Here is a 26,225-nt window from a genome sequence, read left to right as displayed (position 1 = left end):
TTTAAACACATTTAAATTATAAATAAAACGTAATATGTGGTAACCTCCTGCTGTCATGCTTGAACAATTCAATTAAAAGATGTCTCTTATAGACGCCTGTCTCTTTTAGACGCCTGGTGTGACGATAGGTTTGGGAAAATAAAAGCCCGGGCTATTATTTGAAGTTTTACGGTAAATATGATCGCATTCCGTTGGACCAATGTGTTTAAAAAGGCACCACTGAGAGCACCACTGCTTGACACGTGTAGCCTTTTGCAACAGCACTAAACAAATGCATTGAATTGTTTGTATGTATGTGCGCGCACGTGTGTGTGTGTGTGCGCAGATGCATGTTTTTACAGTTATTAAGTAATCATGGTTAGGGTTTTAATGACGCGCTCGCATTAACTCTTTCACCGCCAGCATTTTTTTAAAAAGTTGCCAGCCAGCGCCAGCGTTTTTCATGATTTTCACCAAAGTTTAATGCCTTCCAGAAAATGTTCTTCTTCAAATATATAAACATACAATATACCAAATGAAAGAACAGACCCTCTGCTTTCAAACAAAAAAAAAAACGTTTCATCCTACCTTGAGTAGTTCTTTTGTAATCAGCTTTTGAATATGGGTAGGTTTCTGCAAAAACACCACATTTTGAGATAATTCCATGTTTGTGACGGACTTTTCATAGAGATCCCATTCAGAGCGATCTTTAAAACAGACACGGAAATGCGGCAGCTTGCCATAGGGCAATACTTCCGGGTTTAAAAAGTTGCGGAAGGGCGCCACCTGGTGGATAATAGCGGTATTGCGGAAAGACAGAAAATCTCGTCATTGGCGGGGAAGCCTTTTCTCTTAATTGACGAGATATCTCGTCAATGGCGGGGAAAGAGTTAATGGCATCAGTTTTAAGAAGGTTGCGGTCATGACGATGTTGCTCTTGTTTTTTTGGCCACCAATCAAGGGACTTGTTATAATGAGTGAAAAATTAACAAATAAAAAATGAGTAAATTACTGCCCCGCCCCCCGATACTATCGTGTATCGCCGATCTCACAGGCTGACGATAGGACAATCTCAAAATGGGGCATATCGCCCAACACTATTGTGTCTTCACAAATGCTTTGATGCATACCTCGGTTGTAACGAGTGGTTATTTCAGTCAAAGTTGCTTTTCTGTCAGCTTGAATCAGTCGGCCCATTCTCCTCTGACCTCTAGCATCAACGAGACATTTCGGCCACAGGACTCCCACATACTGGATGTTTTTCTCTATTCACACTATTCTTTGTAAACCCTAGAAATGGTTGTGCGTGAAGATTGTGAAATACTCAGACCAGCCTGTCTGGCACCAACAACCATGCCACGCTCAAAATTGCTTAAATCACCATTCTTTCCCATTCTGAAATTCGGTTTGGAGTTCAGGAGATTCTCTTGACCAGGACCACACCCTTAAATGCATTGAAACAACTGCCATGTGATTGCCTGATTAGATAATTGCATTAATGAGAAATTGAACAGGTGTTCGTAATAATCCTTTAGGTGAGTGTATATTAACTGAAAATAAAATGTATAGACTCCACAAACTAACAAAGACGTGCAGGTGATTGATTATCTATGTGTGTATGAAGAGGTCAGAAGCAAGTTTGTCTTGTTTTCTTGTAAATTATCATTTTTTATCGGACTCTTAATGGATTCTGCCAACAAACCAGTATTTTTGAATGGCCTGAGGCTGGGATTAAGCGTATTTGAAGCAAAATGATTGAATTAACACATCTCGTTTTTGACGGAGGTGGCGTTTAGCAGCTTTTGCTCTGAGTTCCTCATATGTACCTTTAGATTTATACATTTGGCAGATGCTTTGTGACCTACAGTGCGTTAAAGGTATACATTTTAGTATAGATTTTATCAGTATGCGTGTTTCCAAGGAGTACCTGAGGTAACTGCCAAAATATGCCACAATGTTTGAGTGTTTACAATCTTTCATCATAATAATCTCCTGCTGCACCACGTCAAAGTCTTCTCCTGCATATCAACCAAACAAAACAAATCAACCAACAGATTAAGTCAAACAATATGCAAACAGAAAATTACATAATGCTGTGTAAAGCCTATTAAACAGAACCTTAAGTGATCCGGGTTTAAACTGAAAGAGTCAGATGTCTCTAATTATATATGCATGAACACGTCCCAGAAGTAATATTTAACCTGAAGTATATATGGACAGTCAGGGATAGGGAAGTATCTGAAGGTGGTTAAACACCACTGGGAAACCTCACCTGGTTCTAATTTGATGACTTTGATAGCAGCCAGTTCTCCAGTGCTGACGTTACGAGCCTGGAAATGGAAAAAGGAAAACCTGTGATTGAAGCTATTATAAACTCAATTGCTATGAAACAGCACGTTTAAGCCACAGTGTTAAATGCGAATTTGCTGTTTCTAGGATTTTTCTAATCACCTGAAGGTTCCTACTGGTTCATATGGATCTAACATAATATTTAAAAATCAAAGCGTCTGTCAAAGTAAAAAAACACTTTAAAAATGCTTTATGCAGCAAAAGCTAAGCATAACACACAACCCTGAGTTTTCAGGTGTACTGCCCAGACTGCCCCAAATAACCTAGGCCAATCTCACTAATTGATGAGCCCTACCAAATTCAGGGATCACTGTAGTACCACTTTACACACATATACATAACATGCTGAATAGACTCTGTTTGAAATAAAAATGTGTTTAAACTCAAAATAGCCTCAGTGTGTTTCAATATACATTATTGGGAACTATTGTAGGTACTCAGCTTAGCATTGATCAATAATATGTGCACCTATTAATGAACAACACAGCAAATATGCACAGCATGTACCCATTGAATTTAAAGGAACAGTATGTAGGATTGTGGTCAAAATTGGTACTGCAATCACAGAACTTGTGGCTAAAACTGGTACTGCAATCTCACAACTGGTGGCCAATACACAACATGACAACATAAACATCAGTTGAGGGCTGCAACTTCACTTTTTTAATGACAATATCCTAGCCGGACCACTGTTGTCAGTGATATAAGAATTTGAAATAAAAATGATTTCTAAATGTCTAGTGACATATCAGGGCCATTTTATGATTAATTGATATACATTTCTTAAGCTCATAAAACACAATCAACAGAACCCAATGTTAATGATTTTTTTAAAAGACAGGTACCACATACAAATAATGTGTGACATTCTACACCATGGGTAGCATGATAGTGATGACAACATACAACCCGTCATCACAGCGGGCATTATTATATTGTCCATTAATACGTGATTGGTAATGTTCACTCAATATTTTCTATGTTTAAACACACAGAAATGACTTGTAAACTGTACAGCCTGTATATTCTATCCCCTTAGCAAGCCCCAAACCTATCCCACAGGAAGCTTTCAGCATTTTATGATTTATAAAAAATTAGCATTTAGTGTGTTTTGAAGCCATTTGGTTTAGGAGGTAACAGAAAGTGTATTCATGTTTATGTTGGTATCCACATCATTTTACACATTTGTGTTCCCCATTAACCACACACACACACACACACACACGCACGCACACACACGCTTTGTAAGACTGAACTGAGAGACATCTGTCTGACCAAGAGAAGTGGGAATGATGTCATCAAAAAGAGCAAGAGGGAGAGGGAGGGAGAGAGAGAGATTTTCCACCACTTATCTTTTTCATGGCATTTCATTCAGCATTTCAAACAATACTGGTAAAACAGAGGATGCTATAAAATGTGTGTATTAATGTTCACAGTGCTGCCACATATTCACACATGGCCTCTCCAAGAGCGGTGAGGCATTTCTCTCCTCTGTAATAAATATAGCTTACAACTCATTAACTTTATAAGAATATCTAATTGGCAACTCTCATAGGGCCAGTGATCAAATGAAACAATAATGTAATACACAATAATGTACAGCACTACTTCAAAAGGTTGACTCATTCAGAGGTAACAGTGGGCAATTACTGCCACTGAATTTGTAAACCCCTCATATTTTCACACCTGTGGGTTGAGAACTCTGTCTGTACTAGCCTGGCTCAAGTCTTCTCTCAGTGTGTTGGTAGTCTGGCTCTAGATCTTACACATGCTAGATGAACTTACTAAACCCATATTACAGCCAGTCTTGTCTTGAAATCTCAAGAAAAGCTCTGTTTGAGTGAACATGTGTTAATGACATGGCAGACACCCAACACAGAAACACACACTCTCATCCACGCACCATGAAACCCCAGGAAGAGGGGGAACAATTACGAACAAACAGGATGGACATAGTTGTGGGCAAACATACACTCTCGAAATTTAAAGTTTAGCTACGTCCTGTCACCAGAGGAAGTTTGATACATTTAATGCGTCTTAAAATCATGTTTGCAATCATTCCAGTTTTTCTGCATAATCTGTAGCTTAAACATCAAAACACTTGCCCTATTCTCTATTTTATTTATTGCACATATTTCAAGGCAGCATAAAGGATTTGGGTCTGACAGCCATACTGGTGAAACAGCTGTTAGGCCCCGTTTATTATGAAAATAAAGACCTCTACAGACCTCCAGCATATTACACAATATCAGCAAGGCAACATTGCTACAAACACAGATACACTCAGGTCCGATATAAACAAATGTGTTGTCTCCTGCATACACGGGAAACATTGGACAGTTTAGTGGCTGTGTAAGACCCTAGTCAGTCACCTCACTGGACAGCAAATTTGGGCGTGAAAGATGATAACGCCTAACGTCATATTATAACTCAAAATGCAGGTCCAAGTAGGTATTTCGCTAGGTTCTGAGATACGGCCAATGTGTTGTTGTAGATCACTACCTTGTACACATCTCCATAGGTTCCGCTCCCGATCCTCTGAATCAGCTCAAAGTCCTCCTGCGGGTTTCTCCGCGACAGATCCAAACTTAAATTCATTGTGCGATACGGCGTTTGTTCCCACCGGTTTATTTGCGATGCCCCGATGTCATAGACGGGAGTGGGGCGATGATCGCTGAGACATACGGGAACGGTGGGATATGACGGTCCAGTCAAACTGAACTACAACAACATGGCCTTCCAGTACGCATGCGCAGTGGGGCGCGCCTTACAGCAAACACTAAACGCAACGAGATGTACTGGGTGAGAAGCAAGCATTTGTAAACATTTAGTTAATGCATTAGCTAACATGAACTATCAACGATCAATACTTTTACAGCATTTATTAATCTTGCTGAAATTAACATAAACTAATACATTTTTAAATCAAACGTTGTAGCATGTTAACATTATTTTTTTTTTGTTAACATATTAATTGACAATGAATTAACTGGAATAACTGTATTGACGATAACTAACAAGAATAAGTACACGCTGATAAACTATCCCCTGGTTTCACAGACAAGGCTTAAAGCTGGCCCTAAACTAAGACACATGTTCTTTGAGCTGTCTCAACTGAAAATAACCCTGCTGAAAAAAATAATAAAACCATTATTGGTTCTAATGGCAATTTTATTGGTTCTAATGGAATATGGCCCAAAACACACTAGAGTGTAGTGGTTTTAATGGTAAAAGCTATTGGTTCCTATTGGTATTTTAATGGAAACCATTAGATTTTTCTGTAATGGTTTTATTATTATTTTCAGCAGGGAAGCCAGTGCCATTTATTTGTCTTTTTCTAAGGCATTATTTTAGAGGTTTATTAAAGATCCTTATTCATCTTAATTAAACCAGGCCTAGTCCTGGCTTTAGCGAAGTCTTGTCTGTGAAACTAGGCTTGTTTTATAAATTGTTTATTCATGTTATTTAAGGCATTTACTAATGTTTAATACAACCTTTTTGTAATTACCGACTTGGACATAAAACACACACACTTAAAGTGTAATTGCACTACACAACAAAATATCAAATTATTTTTGGGGATTTTTAATTCTTTAACCTTACAGTTAACAATAGTGTTATTATTATAGATAAAAAAATATATTATATCCATATATATTTTAATAAATTGACTACTACAAAATAATAGTTAAACTATTGTTACTTTAGCACAACCGTGTTAAATCTTTCGTTTTAAATTATAACATTTATTTAAATTCTATATTGAAATTTTTTTATTATAAAAATAATTATTATTAATTCCTTCTATTAATATGAAACTATAGCAGTGATCTCAAATGTTTTGATTTTAAAAGTCATCATAAAAATAACCAAAACACCTAGAAATATCTTGATTTATTTTTGTTGTTTTAGCGTATTTTTAAATAATTTTAAGTAATATTGAGGTCCCCTGGTTGGGGTTACAGCTTTACAGGCTAGTGTAGTCGTAGCCTAGTGGTTAGAGAGTTGGGCTTCTAAGTAGAGAGTTGCCGGGGCACCTTAAACTCAGTTGCTCCCTGGGAGCTGTAAGAATAGCTGCCCACTGCTCTGGGTGTGTATGTACACGACTCCATACCGGTGTTCCAAACTTAAAGAGCATGTCACTTTTACTTTAGGAACTTCTATGAATTGGAACTAAAAACGTTTAACTCTCTTGAAACAACACGAGAAAATCAACAGAATTCTCTGTTTATTAATCGAAAACAATTCTCGCTTTTTGCAAACTAACCACATTCTGTCCTGCTCTCATTGCCTTTGGCATTACTACTACACACCAAAAACCCTATTATAGATCTAGTGTTTTGTTGCAGAGACTATAGTGGTAACTCCAACTCAACAAATTAAATCTTTCTTAAAAAGACAAGATAATGGTTTCATGAACATATTTTATTATCTTGTTCATTTTTTCTCAGATTGCATGCATAAACACAACATCTAATTGGGCTTAGTGCGTGTTTATGTCAGATTGTATTTTGGTGAATATGTGTATAAATGCATCTGTGCTTCCCAAACTAACCTTGTGTGTTCTGTGTGCTTGTAATGATGTGATAAACATAGGTGTATTTGATATTTCAGAGCTTGATTTATGACACATTAAGGTTTTTGATATGTCTTTGCATTCATTGTTTGTGTTTGAGGGGTCTGTATGAACACAGTGTGCGTCTGTAGAGTTTGCATGTTTCTTGCATTTGTGTTTGCAAACTATCTTCTTAAGCTGAGCAGAAAGTTGTAAACTCAGCAACAGAACAAGATGTCCACCAACACAAAGTACCCTAAAAACAAGAAAAGAAAATCATAAAACATGCAACAAATTAATGAATGAATGCAGTACTCTTTACATTATTCAATATATTTTTAACACTACTTACTACTACATACTACAAAATGTTATAGAATAGAATACAAGTATGCAAAATGAGAAGAACCTAATGCATTTACAGTGCACTACAGCATAAAAGCTCAAAGGTCCATCAATAAATAAACATTCACAAATAAACACACTTACCTCTCCATCTCTTTGAGTAAATGTGGCAGGGCAGTGGGCATATCAATGCTACAGCTAAACTTCCTGCCAAATGGAACATCACACAGCACAGCATCAACCACCCCACTGGTTAGCGGGATCTCTAGAGATAAATACATGATGGAGTATTATAAATTATTTTTGAAAGTACAAAAACTTGTTAAAAAGATGTGGTAAAAAGTTTGTCCACACCCATAGCAGAAGACTGAAGTAGCTGCACTTTTTCTTCCATTCCAGCTGTATTTACATTCTCTGCAGCTTTCTGCAACTGTGACATGTCAGTATCCATGCCTAGAAACAGGGCATTCTGCACACACATACACACGTTTATTTCTCTCACCTAAGACATACCATAGAATCAATTATTTTATATAAAGCTGATTGTACTTACTACAGACACATGAAGTAACACATATTATTATTTTGAATATATTTACGGTAGAAAACGTAAAAAAAATTTCATAAAACATGATCTTTACTTAATATCCTAATGATTTTGTATGAAGAAAATAGATCATTTTGACCCATACAACGTATTGTTGGCTATGGCTACAAATTTGCCCATGCTGCTTATGACTTGTTTTGTGGTCCATGGTCACAACTGTTTTTAACCATGCTTTAACTGAGAACTGCATATGGTTTAAAATTTGCAGTGTGTGGGTACGTACAGAATACTCTTGGGCCGCTTCCAACAACACAGCGCCAACTCCACACATGGGGTCCAAAATCACACAATTATTCAGCTAAGGGCGAGAGAGAACACACAAAAAAGTTTGTCTGAAGTGAAACTAAAATTGAAATTTATAGGGTAATTTGTGTTTTTTGGCAGAATTTAAATTGTATTTGTAACAATACATGATAATGAAAATAAGTAGTTGCTTAATTGATGATACATTTTAATGAAAAGGTAATATGTTAAAAATAAAATGTTATAGTTTTAGATTGAGTACAGTGTACCTTGACATGTCATGGTAACCTTTTTACCTCTAACCCAAAGATCTACTTATGATGTTTTAAAGGTGATTTAATGATTCTAACATATGTATTCCTTGTGCCTTTTAAAATCACCTGTTTAGGGCAAAGATAGGCCATAGCCCAGGCTATTGTAGAACGTAACCCGTTGTGTTTCATATAACAACGACTGGCCAGAGGATGCCTGAAGAACACACACATACAACATTAGATTTAAACTTGACAGATTTCCAAACATAATGTGTAGTTTTATCACAAAATAAAGATGCTTACTTTAAAAGCGGCATGCCTATAATGCAATGGTCATCACTTACATTGACATTTACCTAGTTACACAGAGAGACAACCAAAACTGCATTTTAATAACATTCATAGCCAGATTTCACAACTACAGCAACTAAATCTGTAGAGATTCCAGTCTGTTAGTGTATGTATGTTTGCGCAAGAGTTCCTACACGTTTTGAGAATTTAATTTTCATGACTTTTCATAACCTCTCATTTGTAGTAGGTGAATTTCAAAAAATGAATTTGAATTAAATATTAATTTGTTACAAAACAGGAATGCCACAAGCAAGTTGCCATACACAAGTCTTTAAAGGGATAGTTCACGCAAGAGATATTTTATTAATTTTGTTGAACACAAAAAATAATATTTTAATAAATAATGGTAAGCAAGCGCACACAGTTGACGGTATTCATTTACTTCCATAGTATTTGTTTTTCCTACTATGGAAGTCAAAGGGAACGTCAACTGTATGGCTACCATCATATAGTAAAATATATTTTTTGTGTCCAACAGAAGAACTCATACAGGTCACTGGTGAGTAAGTGATGAAAGGACTATCCCTTTAATTTCTTGTGTAGAAAACAGTTCATTTTTATTTTTAAGGTGATGAACTGTGGGAACCATGATTTTTCATCCATTTGTGTGAAATAACACATTAACATATATGAACCTAAGGAGGGTCTGTGATTCCATTGTGCCTGTGTGAGTATTTAATACTTTCAACTTCCTAATCTGTATGTTCTGTATGATTATTTAGTTTATATTTGCAGTAACTGTGATTTTGTATTTAGGTTTGTTATTTTAAAGGTCCGTTTTATCCTGTTTTCAAAGCTTTGATTGCAGCTTGTAAAAAAAATTCAGTATTTTACAAACAATTTACTTATCTCTATACCGCTGTTTTCACTGTCCTAAAAATGGGCTGATAACTTCCTTGTTCTATGAATTCCCTCCTTCAGAAATACGTAAAAGGTTCTGGATTGTGTAGCTTGTTTAGTGTGTTGTGATTCGACAGCAGCTTAGCTTAGCCAGAGCCATTTGAGCTTGGCTGGCGATTGGCCTATTCCTGTGGGCGGAGGTTGTCAAAAACTCTTATATTGACGTCATATATCCGGGAAGTAGAGGGCTGCTGGGTTTTCTGTAGTCCTTGAAAAGTTATTTTTATATATCAAAAATATATTGCTTGGCATTGAACTTTGAGTTTATCATTTTGCAGGCATTATTTATTTATATTCTATTAACAGCTACCTTACACATCAACTAAAGTTTGAAAAATGGGATCACAAAAATGCTTGCTTTAATTTTGTTGTTGTGTATTACATTAATGTGTTCTTGTCTGCACTATTGTATTGTTTGCACACTGCACTAATATGTATTTGGTCTTTTATGTATTTTATGTTTATCACGTTTACATTTGTTTATGTCTTGTTCAGTACATCACTGCTATGAGGTGCCTCTATGTGCAACTGTGCACTGTAAGAACACCCAAATTCTATTCCATTCCATTCCTTTTTACTCCATACCATTTCTTTCTTTTGTACTCATTCTATTCTGCTTGTGAGTGTGTATGTTTACCTCAAGAATGGGCTCTCTCAGATCTACCTTCCACTTAAGCTTTTCTTTGATGGCCATCCCAATAATACGACTCAGTCTCTAAACACACAAACAGACAGGTCAAATTTAGATACATATTTCCACATTTATATCCACTATATAGACAAAAGTATTGTGACACTCCTTTCTAATGAACCGGTTTAACTACTTCAGTCATTTTCGCACAAATCTTAACGGCATAGCATGTAAGAATATTCTAGAGAATTGTGTGGTTCTATTTTTACAGCGAGGGTTTCTTTCCAACTTTACAATGCCCCAAAGCTCAAAGTAAGGTTCAAAAAGAAATTATTGATTCAGTCTAGTGTGGAAGAACTTCACTAATCTGCATAAAGCCCAGACCTGAACCCAACCAAACATCTTTGGTGTGACTTGCAGGCTTTGAGTCAAACACTCGTCATCACCTAAACCAACTAATGACTTGTGTGTAGTAGGGGTACATTTCAGAACAGAAAGGCCCTTCCAAAACTGTTGCAACAAAATGGAAACGAAATTCTATTGTAGGGTACAGCATTAAAATTGGTTTTGATTGGAATTAGTGAAATGCTTATTAGAAGGAGGTGTCCCAAATCAATTGTCTATATAGTGTACATTTATATACATATTGACTATACAAACACACATACATTTAAGTACATCATATATGAAGTATATTTTAACATTTTTCATATTAAAAGTATAATAAATTCACAACCACACACCTGAGAGGTATAACAGCGAGCGATAACTCCACTACAGCGGCAGCTGACCCTGAAAGATATTGATTGTTGATTCAATTCCTTCCCCAACTGTGTGTTAGAGGAAAGAGAATGTGTGGAGTTTGCAACAGCATTTAAACTATCATCTTCCTCTCTCTCTCTCTTTCTCTTCTGTCCATGCTGCTGTCTGTCCTGAAGCTCAGTCTGTAGGGCCTTCCACAATAAAAGACTCTGCTTCCAAATGTTGGCATCTCCTACGATGCTTTGCTGTATAACAACAGCTGCCTTTGCTGCATTTTAAAAAAAGGAGAGACATTAAAAAATGTTTACATTTAAATGTAACACAGTGCAACATGTTTTTGTTTCTCGAATAGCTTAAAAAGCAAATTATATGGCTTCCTATGATCTGGTTAAAACATTGGAAGGTTCAAACATTTTGTGCAATTCATATAACATTTTAATGCAAATAAGATGTGGAAATAATTTTAAATGCTTCGCATTAAAATACCTACATGACAGTTTACAGTAAAAAAATTTAGTTGAAATTAACTTTTAATGGCATTTTGTCATTTTTCTATTAATATTTATTAATTTCTGACACTACATAAACATACACATCTAAAATAACACAGGGGAAGGGGAGATATTAAGACACTTTAATACAAGTCACATATTCAAAATGTTCCTCTTTGTGGCAAACACTCTCCTTACTTTGGACCTGGATTGTTTTTTATTACAGAACAAGAACATTACATATACAATGTACTTACTTACTTACTGTTACATTCATAATAGCAACAAAGGAACCAAAAAGTAGAAAGAATAAAAGCGCATAGTTAAAAGAAAAGGTTTAAAAAATATATATTTATTTTGCCTTCTTATTTCTTAATATAATGCCGTTGTTCTACTTTAAATAACATAATATCCCTGCTAAAAAAACAGCATAGACCTGGTCTTGCTGGTATGCTGTTTTTTCAGCAGGGATGTTCTTTTTTATTTTGTTTTGTGTAAATTACATTTTCCATATATAATAAATAAGTCATATATAATAAATCAACAAGTTTTCCTCCACCATTTTACTTTTATACCATACTCACCTGCATTTTTTGGAAGGGAAATGGGTGCAGCTTTACGCAAAAGAAGAAAGAGCCTCTCTGCAGACTTGAGTTGTGTCATCGTGTGTAGGTGAGCATTGCTGCAGAAGAACACTCTACCTGAAATCTGCTCCACCTGATCCAACACAGCATATTGGCTATTAGTGATAACACAATTAAACATACATTTTTTTTACTTTTATATTCAAAATTATAAAACAACTTCAATACAATAATCCGACAACTTACTTCAGTAGCGAAGAGTTTGTGTTTCACCTCCTCAACCAGCAGCTCCTCCATCCCCGCGCCTGCAGTACAGTAATAGCGTCTCATCATCACGGCAACAACCCCGGTGTACAATCGTGCGCTGCTATTACAAATGCAAGCTACATGCGATAGAGACGCACTATTTTACTCTTCGGGGTTTAAACTGCTGTCAACAACAAACCGGTCAGAAACACGTATTGCTGCTGCATAATAAACCGGAAATAATTGTATATGCAACTGAAAGGACTTTTATTAGGGAAACAAAGCAGGCAATCCAAAGATTTTAAAAGGTCTACAGCGCCTCTCATGGTTATGTGTAAATTACAACATAACAAATCATTTGCGAGATATGCCGTATTTATGCACGACGCTGACGCGAAAAAGTATGTACAAAAAAAACAATAATGTCTTACAGTATGATGTAATGCAAGCGTTGACTGTCCATTGGTCTTCTTCAAAAATTTCAACTTTCTTTGATTTTTCAGCATCTTTTGTATAGTTGACATTCTCCCAAAAGCGACTGTATATAAAGATCCAGTCTGTGTTACACTGTGGATAAATGATGGGCTCAAACATAACTTACAAAAAACGAGGAGAGGGTAAACGTTTCACTTTCTACACACAGTACTGTGAATGTTTAATGGAATCATGTCAAATCAAGTCATTAAAGAATATAATTGTGTTTGTGTATAGTTGTGCCTATGATAATAAGATGACATTTGTAACATGGTCTGCAAAACACAGGGTAAATATATATTTTTAAATTATGAGATCAGCAGCATTATTTTGCTTTTACATTAATTTAAATTTTTTACATGGTCAATTTATTAAGATATGGCAGTATTATTTTCACTCAATGTTCTTCACACTGTGTGTCCATGTAGAAAACAGTTAATAACTTTACCTGGATTTTTACAGACTATAAATGCAGTTAAACCAACCAATTTCAAAGGGTTTACATAATTTTTTGCCACTGTTAAGTTTGTGCAGTACAGAATATGTCTATGGACAGTCCTCATAAGACACAAAACATTTTGATTTAATAACATTTTAAGAAAGTCACCAATATTGATCTTTCATACACCTCATCAAACAGTTGTCAATTTAAAGAAGCATTTTTTTTTCAATTCATGACCATGAATAGACCATTCAGTTTCAAGCTGAACTAGATAATGGTTTACACTTCTCTATCTTTTGCATCTTCAGCATTCTTCATTTATTTTTAACATTCTATAAACAAATGTGTGCAAGATCTTCTCTCCTGCTCTACTTCCTTGCCACCGCGGTCAGCTGGTCCCTTATGCGTCCCAAGCCATCTATCATAGTGTCCAATGTCTCTTTACTCAGCTCCACTGTAACTGTGGACTCATTTGGACTACCAACGATGCATGGAGTGTCCTCAAGCTACAGCAAACACACACACACACACACATACATAGTGAGAATTTGTTCATGTGTAAATAAGGGCTTTAAAATACTAAATACACAGTTTTACAGTTCCGTATCTTACTTTCATTTGTAGCAGACAGGTTGGCACAGCCATACGACTTAAAGAGTCTGATGCTGTCTTCATATCCACTCGCCAGTGTATATCCACCAGCTTTGGCAGTGAAACTATAAAAACACATAGCTTGCACTCACTAAATAGCAAAATATCTCTAAATCAGTGAAAGTCGTATTACAAACACTACTCACTTTGGCTGGATAAGGCTTCATTTCTCCAAGTGACACTAAACATTTTCATAAACAAAATAAGTTTACAAACTTGTCCATGGTTCAGTGACAATGATACATTTAAAAATCTGAAGTAGAAATCAAACCACCTGTTCTCCAAGATAATTTTGGCTATCAGATTCTTTAGATTCGAGTGGAATGATTCTGGGAAAACAGGCAGGATTTGATCAGGGGAGATTAGGTCATGATACACAACATGATGGGAAAGATTGTGAAAAGCTGTCAGAACCTGTTGGTGGATACAAAAGGACATTAACACACACAGCATTTTGTATTTTTGTATGCTTTATGTTAAGCAATAAACATAACCTGAATAGCTTCATCATTAGTAGCGGACAGCAATTTTGCAGTGTTTTCTACTAAAGACTGAGACTTGAGCGCTGCAGCTGTGTAACTCTGTGTGCATATCTGCCGGACTGCATCTTTAGACGGAGCCTTTAATAGATCACAACTGTTTTCAGCTTCAGTACAAAATCAAATTAACGAGCACGAACACTTTTAATATTATGAATTAACTGACTAACTAAAGTATACCTTTAATAGCAGTTGCAAGGCATTGAACTGCTCCTCTCCAAGAAATGCCATATTAAAATATTGTTAGCGGAAGTCGCTGTCACGTGAATTCACCCTACGGTAATACATTTCAAAATAAAAGTCAACTATTGCAAAAAAATACAACTTCAGATTAAGTGGAGATTAAAATCAGTATTTATCAAACAGATATGCATCATTTTCGCTGTAACGCCGACAATAGTAGTTTATTGTCAGCAAACGCTCGTTCCGTCTCTGCACCGCGCATAGCCTACAGAAGTCGTTTCCCCTTTTAGCCATTTATTTTAACAGAAGAGAGACCCGTCATGTTCATGATGCACGTTTAAATACTTCATTAACAACTAGCTATAGTTCAGTTTACTACAGTAAAAAAAACAATGGTTACTGTAGGTTTCCATAATATGTAGTTATCAATACTCCTACTCTTAATACAAAAAAACTTGAGGGAAAATTGTAACTTTACGTAGGCTATTAGAGAAATTGTCCTCCTTACAAAATTTAATGAAAACTGTAAGTGTGAGAGATGTTACATCACTTCAATCTATCTATTAGTTGTTGGTTTTCAAGAGTGACCATGTTTTATTTCCAATGTATCAACTACTGCAAGGCAATTGCTTACTGTAACGTTAGTTCGCTGGTTACCTAGTGACTGAAGGTTCTAGATAAACGAATGAGACATTGGAAGGTAGCTGAAAGAGTAGTTTTCTTAAAATAAGCATGTTGTTCATGGTTGTTACATATACACCGTTGTAAAAACGAATGTAGTCATCATCAGCATTGTAAAAATGGCGGCGCAGTGATGCGACTTCTTTAAAATGACTTAAGAGCAGTCCCTGTAGATTTCCCAAATCGTTCTCGTAATCCTTTATGTTAGGACAGATGTGCCCAAACCAGGGACAGTGTTTAGGCTTGTTCGACTTCATGCAGCGCTGCAAGAATCTACAGCCGGGTGACGTCAAAGTACCGCGAGACCAATTCGCAAAATCATACGGAGGAGTTTGCTTTTAAATGGCTCTCGCGGAACTTTGACGTCATCCGATTGCAAGGCAGTGTCCCACAGACAAAAAGGAAATTTAAAAATGAGTGGCAAAATGATTTCTTTTTACCATTATAAATTGAGAGAATCAGGGCAACTTTAATATAACAACCGCAACATTTACTTTCGGCCCACTGCCCTCAGTCAGGTTTAACTATTGGCCCTTGGAAAAAAGTTTGGGCACACCCTTAGGCCAGGGGTTTCATAGTCTTGGACATCAGGCCTCCCTCTAGTCTACTTACCCACCCATAAGCACCTCCCCTCAATATGAAGTGCAGTATTTTAATTATCAAGAATGGCACAGCAACTACACAAAATTCTGTATCATCTGTCAGGAAGGCACATTTTAGGTTATGTTTCCTTGGGTACAGCATTTTTAGCCTCACACAAGATGCAAATTAGCAACATTGAGCTTTCATAGAAGAGAACAAAAAATTTCAATAATTTTATTTTGTAAATAAAATCAAGATTTCAACCACGACAATGGTTGTAACAAAATCCATTAAAACATTTCATAACTTAAACATTTGCCGTAGTTCAAATAAATAAACATTTGACAGGCTACAGCTAAACATGAAAACCATGTCTAAAATCTGCAGTATATTTTTTGATTTCAACATTTTCTGCCTGCTTGATCAAGAAGATATCCTTCTTGATGCAATAGAGCTTGGCATTCTCCTTCCCTCAAAGTAGCAGTGATGGCTTGATAGTTAGCAAACTACAAAGAAAGAACAATTTTACAACGGTGCAAAATATGAGATTACCACAATAATTCAAATCTATTGATGCAATTCATAGACAGAGATACAAGGAATATAAATACTGCTTTTTGCTGAGAGCAAAGAAATGTGGGAAATTACTGGCTTAAGAACATTTGCTATAAATCCTACAGGCAGTGCACAAACAAGGCCATAGTTGAATGGTTCTTATAAATTGGACTGTACACAACTGCATTAACTGGTCTCAAAATACACAAACAAAAAATCCCAGGTCTCACCTTGCAAGTGTGCTTCAGGCACATAATCTTGAGAGCAGCTGGGACAATCATATGCTTTCACTGTGGAACAAATTCAATGTTAGACACCATAGACCAAAGCAAATTTTAACACCACGAAGGGAGATGTCTCAGATAAAATGTTTGTTTTCAGTTTGCATTCAGACAAGACAAGTAAGGTATTTAGTGAAAGTGGCATCATTGACATCTTTCTTGTTAAATATGAATAAACCATTGATAACATACCTTGTCAGAAAGGGAGGGATTCCATTTAACACCTACAGCCTTTCCAGAGCAGCCTGACCTCAGTTGTGCGTGGAAGCATACCTGTTCAATAGACAATATTCATGATCAACGGTTTCATTATTGCATTAACTGATCCATGATGATTTCAGTTCCTTTCAAACTCAGCAGTCAGATCCATAGTGTGGTCTCATCAAAAAGGCTCAGATTCGGGATAATGTGTTCATCATTGTTTGAATTTTAAACAGAATATGTAACTGAAAAGAATAAATACCCCACCTCTTACATTCTTCCAGAAGACGGGCACTTAATTTCCCAGAGATGTTGATGCCCTCATGCATCCCCACCACAATTTTGTAGACTGCAAAAAATGAATTTATACATTATATTAATAACATTTGTAAAATGCATGATAATATTTCTATTTAATTTTAACAATGTTACAGAGTGCACTTTACATTTTACACTATCGCTGACAAAATAAAAGCAACCTTTAAACATTTGAGTTAAAATGTTCTGGAACAAAAAAGTTGTCCAAAAGGCGATAGTATCTAAAAGCAGTTATTTTGACAGGTTAGAGGGCAGCTCAAACAAGGAAACCACACCGTTTAAGAACCGCAGTATATTTTGCAATCATGCTCAAGTTTTTCACTGCCTGCTTGGTCAATTTGATATCTTCTTGATGTAACGCCGCTTGGCCTTCCTTGCTTTTATCCTCCAGAGTAGCAGTAATGGCCTGGTACTTCCAACCAACCTCGTGCCAAACGGCCAAGCAGGGCAAACTACAGTTAAAGAACACCAGAATTTTACAAAGGCACAATTATAAAAACAAATGGTGCATTTAATACACACAAGGAACATTTAACTACTGCTTTTTGTCTCAGCTGGTAGTGCATGAAAAGTGAACTCATGGTCGTTAAACTCATACTTATTGTGAAGAAACATCACTGACAAAAAGCACTTTTGCAACTGATCCTAAATATAGCCACTATGGTTCAGTGCTTCTTATAAATATTTACATTAACATTAAAAAAAATTCAAGATCTCACCTTGCGTGTAGGCTTCAGCAGCTGGGACAACCATACGCTTCCTCTGTAGAATACAAATAATTTGTGAGACACCACAAACCAAAGCCAACTTTTAACACCATGAAGGGAGATGTCTCAGATTAAGTTAGTTCTCATTTTACATTCAAACAAGGTAAGTAAGGGATTTTGTGAAAAACATCATCGACAACACTTTTCTGTTAAATATGAATAAACAATTGATAACATACCTTGTCAAAAGAAGGGTGGATTCCATCAAACACCTTCAGCTTTTTCAGAGCAGCATGACCTCTCTTAGTTTTGTGTGGAAGCATACCTGTTCAACAGAAACAATTCATGATCTACTCTTCCATTATAGCATGTATAGTATAATTTCAGTTCCTTTCAAACTCAGCAGTCAGATCCGTAGTTTGGTATCATCAAAAAAGGCTCAGATTCGGGATAATGTGTTCATCACTGTTTGAATTTTAACCAACGTCTGTAACATACAAGGAAAAAGGGTACCTTTCTCTTACGATCTTTTAAAAGATGTGTCACAGAAGTTGAGACCCTTGTGTGTCACCACCACAATTTTGTAGCCTGCAAAAAGCAAATTTATACATGAAATAAAAATACCATATATTTATATAATTTTAACAAAATGTTAGCACGCACTTCACATTTTGCAAGCAGATATCTAGCTTAACACCATGCAAATAAATACTTGAGATTATGAACTTACCGAGTAGAACTTACATGGTGACAGAGCCGAGTAGCTCTGCCATAAGTAAGAATCCAGGAATTTTGCACTGCTAATACAGTGCTCTACCAGGTGAGCAACAGGGACATAACTACATAAAACCCATCAACTTACACAAGCATATTGTCTATAAACCAACTTGTTGCCACCCCAAGAACTGCATTTTTAAACAGCCACAAGTTGCCCCTTTGCAACATAGAACTACAGGTTTACAGCAAAATCAATTTCATAATAAAAAGTTGTAGCCAGGACAATATTTACCATATCAGATGGCTGTAATTGGAGTTAAAAGTTCTGAAAGAGTTCAAAATAAATAACCCAACAAAGGCAATAGTTTCTATAAACATTTATTTTGACTGGCTACAGAGCAGCTCAAACAAGGACACCATACTGTTTAAGAACTGCAGTGTATTTAGCGATCTTGCTTTCAACGTTCTTTTCTGCCTGCTTGGTCAATTTGATAGTATCTTTCTTCTTGACGTAACGCAGCTTTGCCTTCTCCTTCCTTTTTTCCTCCAGAGTGGCGGTGATGGCCTGGTACTTCCAACCAACCTCGTGTGCCAAACGGCCAAGCAGGGCAAACTACAGTTAAAAAAAAAACACCAAAACTTTACAATGGCACAATTATTAAAACAAATGGTGCATTTAATACACTTTGAATGACACAAGGAACATTTATCTACTGCTTTTTGTCTCAGCTGGTAGTGCATGAAAAGTGAACTCATGGTCGTTAAACTCATACTTATTGTGAAAAAACATCCCAGACAAAAAGCACTTTCGGTATTGATCCTAAATAGTCATTTATAAACCACTATGGTTCAGTGCTCCTAATAAATATTTACATTAAAAGAACACGCCCACATTTTGGGAATTTAGCTTATTCACCGTATACCCCAGAGTTAGATAAGTCCATACATACCTTTCTTATCTCCGTGCGTGCTGTAACTCTGTCTGACGCAGCCCCGCCAGCCCAGCACAAAGAATGTCTCCAGCCAGCAAAATGCTCCCAATAAGTGACAAAACAACACGAACACTTTCCTATTTATGTGTTGTGATTTGTATAGTCACACCGTGTACAAATAACAAGGTCATATGAGACACAGCTATCTTTTAACTGTATACATACTGGGAACTATATTCTCAGAAGGCAAAGCATTGGTACTTGGGCGGAGTGATTTGCACAACTCTGACCGAACTCTCTGCTACTCACCAGGGGGCTTCTCGGGTGCTGCGAGCAAATCACTCCACCCAGTAGCAGTGCTTCGCCTTCTGAGAATATAGTTCCCAGTATGTGTACTGTTAAAAGATGTCTGTTTCTCATATGACCTTGTTATTTGTACATGGTGTGACTATACAAATCACATCACATAAATAGGAAAATGTACATGTTATTTTGCCACTTATTGGGAGCAGTTTGCTAGCTGGGGCCATTCACTTCCAGTCTTTGTGCTAAGCTAAGCTAGCGGGGGCTGCGTCAGGCGGAGAGACAGCACGCACAGAGATGAGAAAGGTATGTATGGACTTATCTAACTCTGGGGGATACTGTGAAGAAGCTTAATTCCCAAAATGTGGACGTGTTCCTTTAACATTCAAAAGAATTCAAGTTCTCACCTTGCGTGTAGGCTTCAGACGCACAATCTTGAGAGCAGCTGGGACGACCATACGCTTTCTCTGTATAACACAATGAATGTGAGACACCACAAACCAAAGCTAACTTTTAACACCATGAAGGGAGACGTCTCAGATTAAGTTAGTTCTCAGTTTACATTCAAACAAGGTAAGTAAGGGATTTAGTGAAAAACATCATTGACAACATTTTCTGGTAAATATGAATAAACGATTGATAATATACCTTGTCATAAGGAGGGGGGATTCCATCAAACACCTTCAGCTTTTCCAGAGCAGCCTGACCTCTCTTAGTTTTGTGTGGAAGCATACCTCTTCAATAGAAACAATATTCATGACCTACTCTTCCATTATACCATGTAATGGTTCAATGACGATTTTACAGTTCCTTTCAAACTCAGTAGTCAGATCCGTAGTTTGGTATCATCAAAAAAGGCTCAGATTCGGGATAATGTGTTCATCATTGTTTGAATTGTAACCACTGCTATACATCTGTAAAAGACAGGAAAAAACTAAAATGGAGGTGCCTTACCTCTTACGGTCCTCCAGAAGATGCGGCTTGGGGCTCTGAAGTGATAGGGTCCACGGGAAGGGTTGGTGTTCATTCTCTTGCGGAGGAAAGCCAAGTACTTAACTGCACAAACAAATTATCCTATTTGGCCAAAACTTCAGCATTTGCATTTGTAACATACAACACAAGTTATAACATACTTAAATGTGGTCAACAAACTTAAGTTTGTTGCGGTAGAAGTTTCCAGAGATGTTGATACCCTCACACCTTACCACCACAATTTTGTGGCCTGTAAAAAAATAACTTCATTTAGAAAGCGTCTTATAGGGTGGTATTTTTCCAGCCAGTTTTTCAACTTAATGTTTTCTAATGTTGACACTTTTAAAGTAGCTATTTAACTTAACACTACACAAATACAAAAGTGTTAACCTACCGAGCAAAACTTGCTTGGCCACAATCGCGGCAAGACGACCGAGTAGATGGCCTCTGCCATCAATGATCAGAACCTTTAAAAGACAAAAATGGGTTTCCTTGATGAGAACAAGCCAAGTTATGTGCCACACGTGCTCCTTCTGTAAGGGCAGCGTTACTACTTTTTGTCTCAGATGGTAGTGCACGTAAAGTATTCTCATGGTCGTTAAACTCGAATACTTAAGCTGTGGGTGCAAGCTCATCACCGACAAAAAGCGCACCTGACGTTAGTTATGTATAACATGGTGAGTAATGCTGCGTTCCAGGCAGGCTTTTGAGCCCGTGAATTACGACTTCAAAACCACGACTCACGACTCTATGCGTTCCAGGCAGCCTGTAACCCGTGTTTTTACAACCCTCTACCTGTGAAAGTGCACTGGAACGGCAGTCAAACCCGTGACTTCCCACCCGTGAACTCGTACTAGATCGATGTCCTCCCAGTTCGGAGTCGTGACTCGTGGTTTTGAAAGTCGTAATTTACGGGTTACAGGTTGCCTGGAACGCAGCATAAGTAGACCATAAACAACTTTAAACAATTTGGGAGTATGATCAAAAATGTATACTTATTTGTAGTGGACTGGACAATTATACAATGTTGTACGTTAACGTTTTCCAACTAACGTACTACTGCAGGTTTATTTGGGCAATAACGTACAGTGCTGAATTACTGTATTAGTCAAAATATAGTTTCATAATATCTTTAACATACAATAATGTAAAACAAGACTAATCCAGGTCGACAGTGGTTCAGCAACACGAGTAACGTTATGGAAAGCACTAACGTTAGAGGGCCTTTCACCAAGACAGCATGCTTGGCTACACGTACATCGCTCTCAAAAATTAGAATTTTGCCGTTTAAAACTGGACCTTATGTAATACAAGCAAAACAGAAGATTTTATTAAAGCCATTACACTTAAAGCACGTACTATACAACTAACAAAACCTGAGATATTTTCATATAAATTCTACCACTCGCACGCACCTTATTGAACCGGTCCGCCATGATGTGGGAAAAGAAAGACACGCGGGGCTGCCCGACGTAAAAGACAGGGGCGTGGGCGGGGCCTAGCGTATCATCGGAAATGATGTCAGAGGAAAACGTTCACGGTCTTGAAAAGACGTGATTATTTATGTACACTGCCTTCACCTGGTGGGCAAATGAGTTGCAGGAGACTAATGTTGCGTTCCAGGCAGGTTTTTAAGCCCGTTGAATTACGACTTCAAGACTCACGACTCTATGAGTTCCAGGCAGCCTGTAACCCCTGTTTTTACAACCTTCTACCTGTGAAAGTGCACTGACTGGAACGGCAGTGAACCCGTGACTTCCCACCCGTGAACTCGTACTAGATCGATTTACTCCCAGTTCAGAGTCGTGAATGGTGGTTTTGAAAGTCGTAATTTACGGTTTACAGGTTGCCTGGAACGCAGCATAGAACAGCAATTTGCGTTCTCTTTTTATTATCAATGTACTTAGGACTTAATTTCTAGAGCAATGTTTTACCACCCAAACACGGCGTGTTTAAAATGATTATCTAAAACATATGACCTAATTTACTTCAATAGCACATTAACATAGTGCTCCAACTATACTGCCCTCCAAAGGCTAAGTGCAGTATCTACGCAAACACTGAAACTGAGAAAAATGGCTTTAAAGTTTTTTTACACCAGCCAGTTAAACATGTTACTGCAATTTTGGCACACACGTTTTTTCTGAAATGGGACAAAATTGAACCAGGAGACTTTGTCACAAGACACAACAGATCTCAGAAAGCCCATTTGAACCCTTAACTCAATTTTGACCAAATGCGTAGTTACTACGCTTTTGCTTTGTAGGGCAGTATAGGCATGCCAGATAAAAGAGGCATCCAAAACTCTCATGTTCGTGGCGTGCAGTGTTGGAAACACTGTAATAAATTAAGAGTGTAATTAGCTATGAAGGTTTTTTCAATTCCTTACAAAAAGTAACCACGATTTTTACACCAACCAAAACCATGGATTTACAAATGGTAATCAATACACTAAAAACATGGTTAATTCATTTTTATTATAATTAAATCATGGTTACCAGTAATAATGGTGAAATTATTATTGACACAAAGACATAGTTTCATGTTTGAAACAATATTTATGTTTATTATCAGGAAGAAAAATGGCATGGCAACAGATATCATACCTGTCAGTTTTTTTGAATATTATGTCATATAAAACATATTTGATTATGTAGGTGAAAACAAAGATCACTAACAGTAAAGTTATAATTATTTAACCGCTTCTGTGTCTTGATTCATCAAATCGTCTCAGTCATCATGTTTAAGATTTTTGATTTTGCCCACATGACGGCTGATCTCCTTTTGTAATCTATCTATTTCTTTCTTGTGGTGTTCAATTTCTTCCTGGTGATGCTTTCTAAGAGCAGACAATTGTTCTTGCTCTTTTTTCCTGTGAAGGTGAAAGAGAATAAGGGCTTTTAACAAGTGAACGTAACATAAGCTAATACTGAGATGGTTGATCTTGATCACACTTATGCAGGTAGTAGAAATCCACAAGTAGGAGAGATAAAGTTAAGAAATTATGCAAAAACACTCACTTGAAATACATCTCCTCCTCCGCAGCCTGTTTCTTGCCAAATGCTCCTCCAGCCTCTCTCACAGCACCTCCACCACCTCCTCCTTTACCAGCACCTTTACCCAGTTCTCCAAGCTTTATCATGGGTAGAGAAAGCATTAGATTGCGCAAGACAGATGTTTATTACATCACTATTAGTAATTGCTTTTGAGTTGCAAATTACACACAATTGATGCATAATTCATATACCTTAATGCATCTTCAAGCCATCTATATTCTAGATGTACGTTTAAATATTTTAAAACATTTTACTGTAAAAACAGTACAACTGGTTATCACGCAGAGAAGCACGGTGTTATCTAGCTATTTTAAACGGACACGTTCAACAATTTATTATCATTAACATGTAACGTTATATAACACAGATCTTGTGGGTTATGCACAAAGTGTAGAGTGTAAACAAAAGGGTCATATCACAAGGGCACCCTGAAAACGTTACTACTGCGTTATTGCGTAAAACTCCTGAGCTCGCCACGACTAAATACATTAACATGACCTTTATTGACTTAAAATACGGGTGACGAAGATACATCATAACAGACTGCGTGCTGCATAAATTCCAACTTAAAAACTTGGAAAAACAAAAATGTCACAGGCTAAGAGAACATTTTTACGCCACATTGTTTTTTTATCGAACTCTCTACCTGGTCAGACGACATCCTGATCTGTGTTGCCAAATACTTCCTTATATTAGTATTTAAAAACCTCGCCATTTTCTGTTCTGACTGTCAAACATGCACTAACATGAGCATGCGTACCGATCTGAGGAAGACGGAAGGTACCATTCTTGCGGGGAAAATAGGTAAAATGTGGAATTCACAACTTTTTGCATATAAAAAAATAATAAGCGCACACTTTATTTTTCATTTAATCGTATCTTATAAGTTTTCGTCACTCTGTTACTTCTAATATGACGCGTGAACTAAACATGTATGTTCATTGTATAATTATAATTTGTATAATGGTACATCCGGCTCAAACTGTCCATATGTGGGCTCCACCCATATCTAGTATCATTGGTAAATGGCAAAGAAATTCAAATAGTTTTTCATTTTCTTACCTTACGTATGATAAACTTCGAATTACATGTTATCTTCATTATGTTTTAAACAAAAATATCAAAGGATATGTAAAATATCTTAAAAAAGATTTACAAAATGTTCCTTTGCAAAATGGTTTTATTATCGACCAACTAGGGGTTTATAGTAAAACCATACCAACCACAAATTGTATGGTCTCACTACAGTTTCCATAGTTTAACCCAGATATTTGTAATAAAACTATAGTATTATAAATAATCAATCAGCCAAAAAACGTGGCCACTTACTATAATAAAAACAAACCCAAAGGCACATTATTACACTATAGAACAATAAATAATTTAAATTACTGCACTATATAGCAATTGTATTTCAGTTCTGCGGCTAAAAAACTACTAACAAAATCTGTGCAAAGTAACATTTCATAATGGCACCTAACAGTGTACATTTTAGATTTTTGAGCCCTTTCGAGACAATAAATTATACCTTTTACCTTATAAATGTCAAAATGTCTGTATTCACTAAATTGTTTTCATCTCACTATTTGTCGTTTCTAATCATCTAATAAGGACAGGAAATATTCTTTTTTATATGACCACAAAACAAGCTTGATGCAAAGAACATCCTTCCAGGCCAATCATTCCAGATTCAAGACAACTTTCCTGTGGGATAAGTATGAGCCTATCATTCCTTTATTTTCCTAATGATTTGTTACAAACTTAAATAAATGGTCATTTTACATATCCTTCAAGTACTTTTTTATAACTTTAAGATATTAAAAATTCAGTAATTGTCCAAGCCAGATCCAACATTTTTGACAGTATTGCCAAGTGTAAAGTAGCCATATATTGAGGGCTTGGAACCAGAGGGGCATCAGGGGCATTTCGGGCGAAAATGAGTCATATATCAAATTAAATGTCTTGATGAGCCCCATCTAGTTGTGCCAAAAAGACGCATCAGAAATCAACCTGTACTGAATAAAGCAACAAGACAACAAAGACCTAACACAAAAGTTTGAGCATTGTTTGGAACCAGAGGGGTGTATGGTCATCATGTTAATATGCCATAATATGTTCAGTTAAGAACTTACTCATATAAGTATGTATGTGGCTGCAATGTTGTGGTTGAAGATTAACAAATGAAGAGTTTCGTTGCAAAACGAGATAAATCCATTTTTTTTAATTTTTGTCAAAACATGTTTATTATTATGTTATCATGTTATTATTTTGTTTTATGGTGTTACTTAGCTGAATTTTTTTAAGTTATGAAGGTTTAAATCAAAACAAACCAAC

General features: G+C 36.5%; 5 protein-coding genes, 7 non-coding genes and 1 pseudogene across 16 annotated transcripts in view; all 13 read right to left on the bottom strand.

The window, feature by feature from the left end:
• map4k3b (mitogen-activated protein kinase kinase kinase kinase 3b) overlaps nucleotides 1-5,088 on the bottom strand; it is a 37,055-nt gene extending 31,967 nt beyond the window's left edge. For 2 of the 3 annotated variants that reach the window (XM_055171773.2, XM_055171774.2), the window contains exons 1-3: nucleotides 4,831-5,088; nucleotides 2,252-2,309; nucleotides 1,907-1,997 (exon numbers count right to left, since the gene is read on the bottom strand). In XM_055171773.2, the coding sequence (XP_055027748.1) occupies nucleotides 1,907-1,997; nucleotides 2,252-2,309; nucleotides 4,831-4,926 (245 nt within the window). In that variant the 5' untranslated portion in view covers nucleotides 4,927-5,088. The remainder of the gene's footprint in view (nucleotides 1-1,906; nucleotides 1,998-2,251; nucleotides 2,310-4,830) is intronic. The other variant, XM_055171775.2, reaches the window with a different exon arrangement.
• A 1,647-nt stretch (nucleotides 5,089-6,735) lies between these two features.
• On the bottom strand, nucleotides 6,736-12,891 carry thumpd2 (THUMP domain containing 2). 2 transcript variants are annotated; one of them, XM_055172044.2, is made up of 11 exons: nucleotides 12,729-12,891; nucleotides 12,298-12,356; nucleotides 12,052-12,184; nucleotides 10,958-11,244; nucleotides 10,221-10,298; nucleotides 8,636-8,688; nucleotides 8,459-8,546; nucleotides 8,059-8,133; nucleotides 7,583-7,697; nucleotides 7,373-7,493; nucleotides 6,736-7,139 (listed from the first exon to the last, which is right to left on the bottom strand). In XM_055172044.2, the coding sequence occupies exons 1-11, from the start codon at nucleotides 12,889-12,891 to the stop codon at nucleotides 6,812-6,814; spliced, it is 1,500 nt and encodes a 499-aa protein (XP_055028019.2). In that variant the 3' UTR covers nucleotides 6,736-6,811. The 2 variants fall into 2 exon arrangements, with proteins under 2 accessions (XP_055028019.2, XP_055028020.2); XM_055172045.2 differs by lacking the exon at nucleotides 12,729-12,891 and having other exon boundaries at nucleotides 12,298-12,668.
• Nucleotides 12,892-12,921: 30 nt separating this feature from the next.
• On the bottom strand, nucleotides 12,922-15,473 carry commd9 (COMM domain containing 9). 2 transcript variants are annotated; one of them, XM_055172049.2, is made up of 7 exons: nucleotides 15,244-15,473; nucleotides 14,584-14,677; nucleotides 14,359-14,484; nucleotides 14,139-14,278; nucleotides 14,011-14,045; nucleotides 13,826-13,929; nucleotides 12,922-13,719 (listed from the first exon to the last, which is right to left on the bottom strand). In XM_055172049.2, exons 2-7 carry the CDS (start codon nucleotides 14,632-14,634, stop codon nucleotides 13,582-13,584), a joined length of 594 nt encoding a protein of 197 aa, XP_055028024.1. In that variant the 5' UTR covers nucleotides 14,635-14,677; nucleotides 15,244-15,473; the 3' UTR covers nucleotides 12,922-13,581. The 2 variants fall into 2 exon arrangements, with proteins under 2 accessions (XP_055028024.1, XP_055028023.1); XM_055172048.2 differs by lacking the exon at nucleotides 15,244-15,473 and having other exon boundaries at nucleotides 14,584-14,895.
• A 596-nt stretch (nucleotides 15,474-16,069) lies between these two features.
• LOC129417402 (large ribosomal subunit protein uL13-like) lies at nucleotides 16,070-18,418 on the bottom strand (annotated as a pseudogene).
• LOC129418371 (small nucleolar RNA SNORD50) lies at nucleotides 17,036-17,109 on the bottom strand. The gene has a single exon (XR_008636135.2). It is a non-coding gene; the product is annotated as a small nucleolar RNA SNORD50 (small nucleolar RNA).
• On the bottom strand, nucleotides 17,749-17,829 carry LOC129418365 (small nucleolar RNA Z195/SNORD33/SNORD32 family). The gene has a single exon (XR_008636129.1). It is a non-coding gene; the product is annotated as a small nucleolar RNA Z195/SNORD33/SNORD32 family (small nucleolar RNA).
• Nucleotides 18,031-18,112, bottom strand: LOC129418368 (small nucleolar RNA SNORD34). Its single transcript, XR_008636132.1, has one exon. It is a non-coding gene; the product is annotated as a small nucleolar RNA SNORD34 (small nucleolar RNA).
• On the bottom strand, nucleotides 18,308-18,382 carry LOC129418370 (small nucleolar RNA SNORD50). Its single transcript, XR_008636134.1, has one exon. It is a non-coding gene; the product is annotated as a small nucleolar RNA SNORD50 (small nucleolar RNA).
• A 572-nt stretch (nucleotides 18,419-18,990) lies between the features above and the next one.
• Nucleotides 18,991-22,338, bottom strand: rpl13a (ribosomal protein L13a). The gene is made up of 7 exons (XM_055172047.1): nucleotides 22,251-22,338; nucleotides 21,230-21,302; nucleotides 21,020-21,085; nucleotides 20,818-20,919; nucleotides 20,512-20,597; nucleotides 20,271-20,330; nucleotides 18,991-19,241 (listed from the first exon to the last, which is right to left on the bottom strand). Exons 1-7 carry the CDS (start codon nucleotides 22,269-22,271, stop codon nucleotides 19,032-19,034), a joined length of 618 nt encoding a protein of 205 aa, XP_055028022.1. The 5' UTR covers nucleotides 22,272-22,338; the 3' UTR covers nucleotides 18,991-19,031.
• On the bottom strand, nucleotides 19,348-19,428 carry LOC129418367 (small nucleolar RNA Z195/SNORD33/SNORD32 family). Its single transcript, XR_008636131.2, has one exon. It is a non-coding gene; the product is annotated as a small nucleolar RNA Z195/SNORD33/SNORD32 family (small nucleolar RNA).
• LOC129418369 (small nucleolar RNA SNORD50) lies at nucleotides 20,680-20,754 on the bottom strand. The gene has a single exon (XR_008636133.1). It is a non-coding gene; the product is annotated as a small nucleolar RNA SNORD50 (small nucleolar RNA).
• Nucleotides 21,392-21,480, bottom strand: LOC129418364 (small nucleolar RNA Z195/SNORD33/SNORD32 family). The gene has a single exon (XR_008636128.1). It is a non-coding gene; the product is annotated as a small nucleolar RNA Z195/SNORD33/SNORD32 family (small nucleolar RNA).
• A 1,035-nt stretch (nucleotides 22,339-23,373) lies between the features above and the next one.
• On the bottom strand, nucleotides 23,374-24,696 carry atp5if1b (ATP synthase inhibitory factor subunit 1b). Its single transcript, XM_055172054.2, has 3 exons — nucleotides 24,538-24,696; nucleotides 23,856-23,968; nucleotides 23,374-23,707 (listed from the first exon to the last, which is right to left on the bottom strand). Exons 1-3 carry the CDS (start codon nucleotides 24,604-24,606, stop codon nucleotides 23,566-23,568), a joined length of 324 nt encoding a protein of 107 aa, XP_055028029.1. The 5' UTR covers nucleotides 24,607-24,696; the 3' UTR covers nucleotides 23,374-23,565.
• Nucleotides 24,697-26,225: the final 1,529 nt, after the last annotated feature.

Source organism: Misgurnus anguillicaudatus, chromosome 7 (genome assembly GCF_027580225.2).
Source record: "Misgurnus anguillicaudatus chromosome 7, ASM2758022v2, whole genome shotgun sequence".
NCBI classification, from domain to species: domain Eukaryota; kingdom Metazoa; phylum Chordata; class Actinopteri; order Cypriniformes; family Cobitidae; genus Misgurnus; species Misgurnus anguillicaudatus.
Note: the sequence above shows the minus strand (reverse complement) of the source record. Positions and strands in the feature narration are given on the sequence as shown.

What these genes read in the sequence shown, in the direction of transcription:
- commd9 (XM_055172049.2), bottom strand. Translation starts at nt 14,634, where the DNA reads ATGGCATTTCTTGGAGAGGAGCAGTTCAATGCCTTGCAACTGCTATTA. An exon ending in CCTTGCAACTGCTATTAAAG is followed by an intron (nt 14,485 to 14,583) that starts GTATACTTTAGT and finishes GATCTATTAAAG; the next exon opens with GCTCCGTCTAAAGATGCAGT. An exon ending in CCTGTCTGCTACAAATGAAA is followed by an intron (nt 13,720 to 13,825) that starts GTAAGATACGGA and finishes TGTTTGCTGTAG; the next exon opens with CTTGAGGACACTCCATGCAT.
- rpl13a (XM_055172047.1), bottom strand. Translation starts at nt 22,271, where the DNA reads ATGGCGGACCGGTTCAATAAG. An exon ending in CTTCTGGAGGACCGTAAGAG is followed by an intron (nt 20,598 to 20,817) that starts GTAAGGCACCTC and finishes TCTATTGAAGAG; the next exon opens with GTATGCTTCCACACAAAACT. An exon ending in TCCCCCCTCCTTATGACAAG is followed by an intron (nt 20,331 to 20,511) that starts GTATATTATCAA and finishes TGTGTTATACAG; the next exon opens with AGAAAGCGTATGGTCGTCCC.
- atp5if1b (XM_055172054.2), bottom strand. Translation starts at nt 24,606, where the DNA reads ATGGCGAGGTTTTTAAATACTAATATAAGGAAGTATTTGGCAACACAG. An exon ending in TCAGGATGTCGTCTGACCAG is followed by an intron (nt 23,969 to 24,537) that starts GTAGAGAGTTCG and finishes CCCATGATAAAG; the next exon opens with CTTGGAGAACTGGGTAAAGG. An exon ending in GAGGAGGAGATGTATTTCAA is followed by an intron (nt 23,708 to 23,855) that starts GTGAGTGTTTTT and finishes TCACCTTCACAG; the next exon opens with GAAAAAAGAGCAAGAACAAT.
- thumpd2 (XM_055172044.2), bottom strand. Translation starts at nt 12,891, where the DNA reads ATGTTTGAGCCCATCATTTATCCACAGTGTAACACAGACTGGATCTTT. An exon ending in ACAAACTCTTCGCTACTGAA is followed by an intron (nt 12,185 to 12,297) that starts GTAAGTTGTCGG and finishes GTGTTGGATCAG; the next exon opens with GTGGAGCAGATTTCAGGTAG. An exon ending in TGAGAGAGCCCATTCTTGAG is followed by an intron (nt 8,689 to 10,220) that starts GTAAACATACAC and finishes CTGTGTAACTAG; the next exon opens with GTAAATGTCAATGTAAGTGA.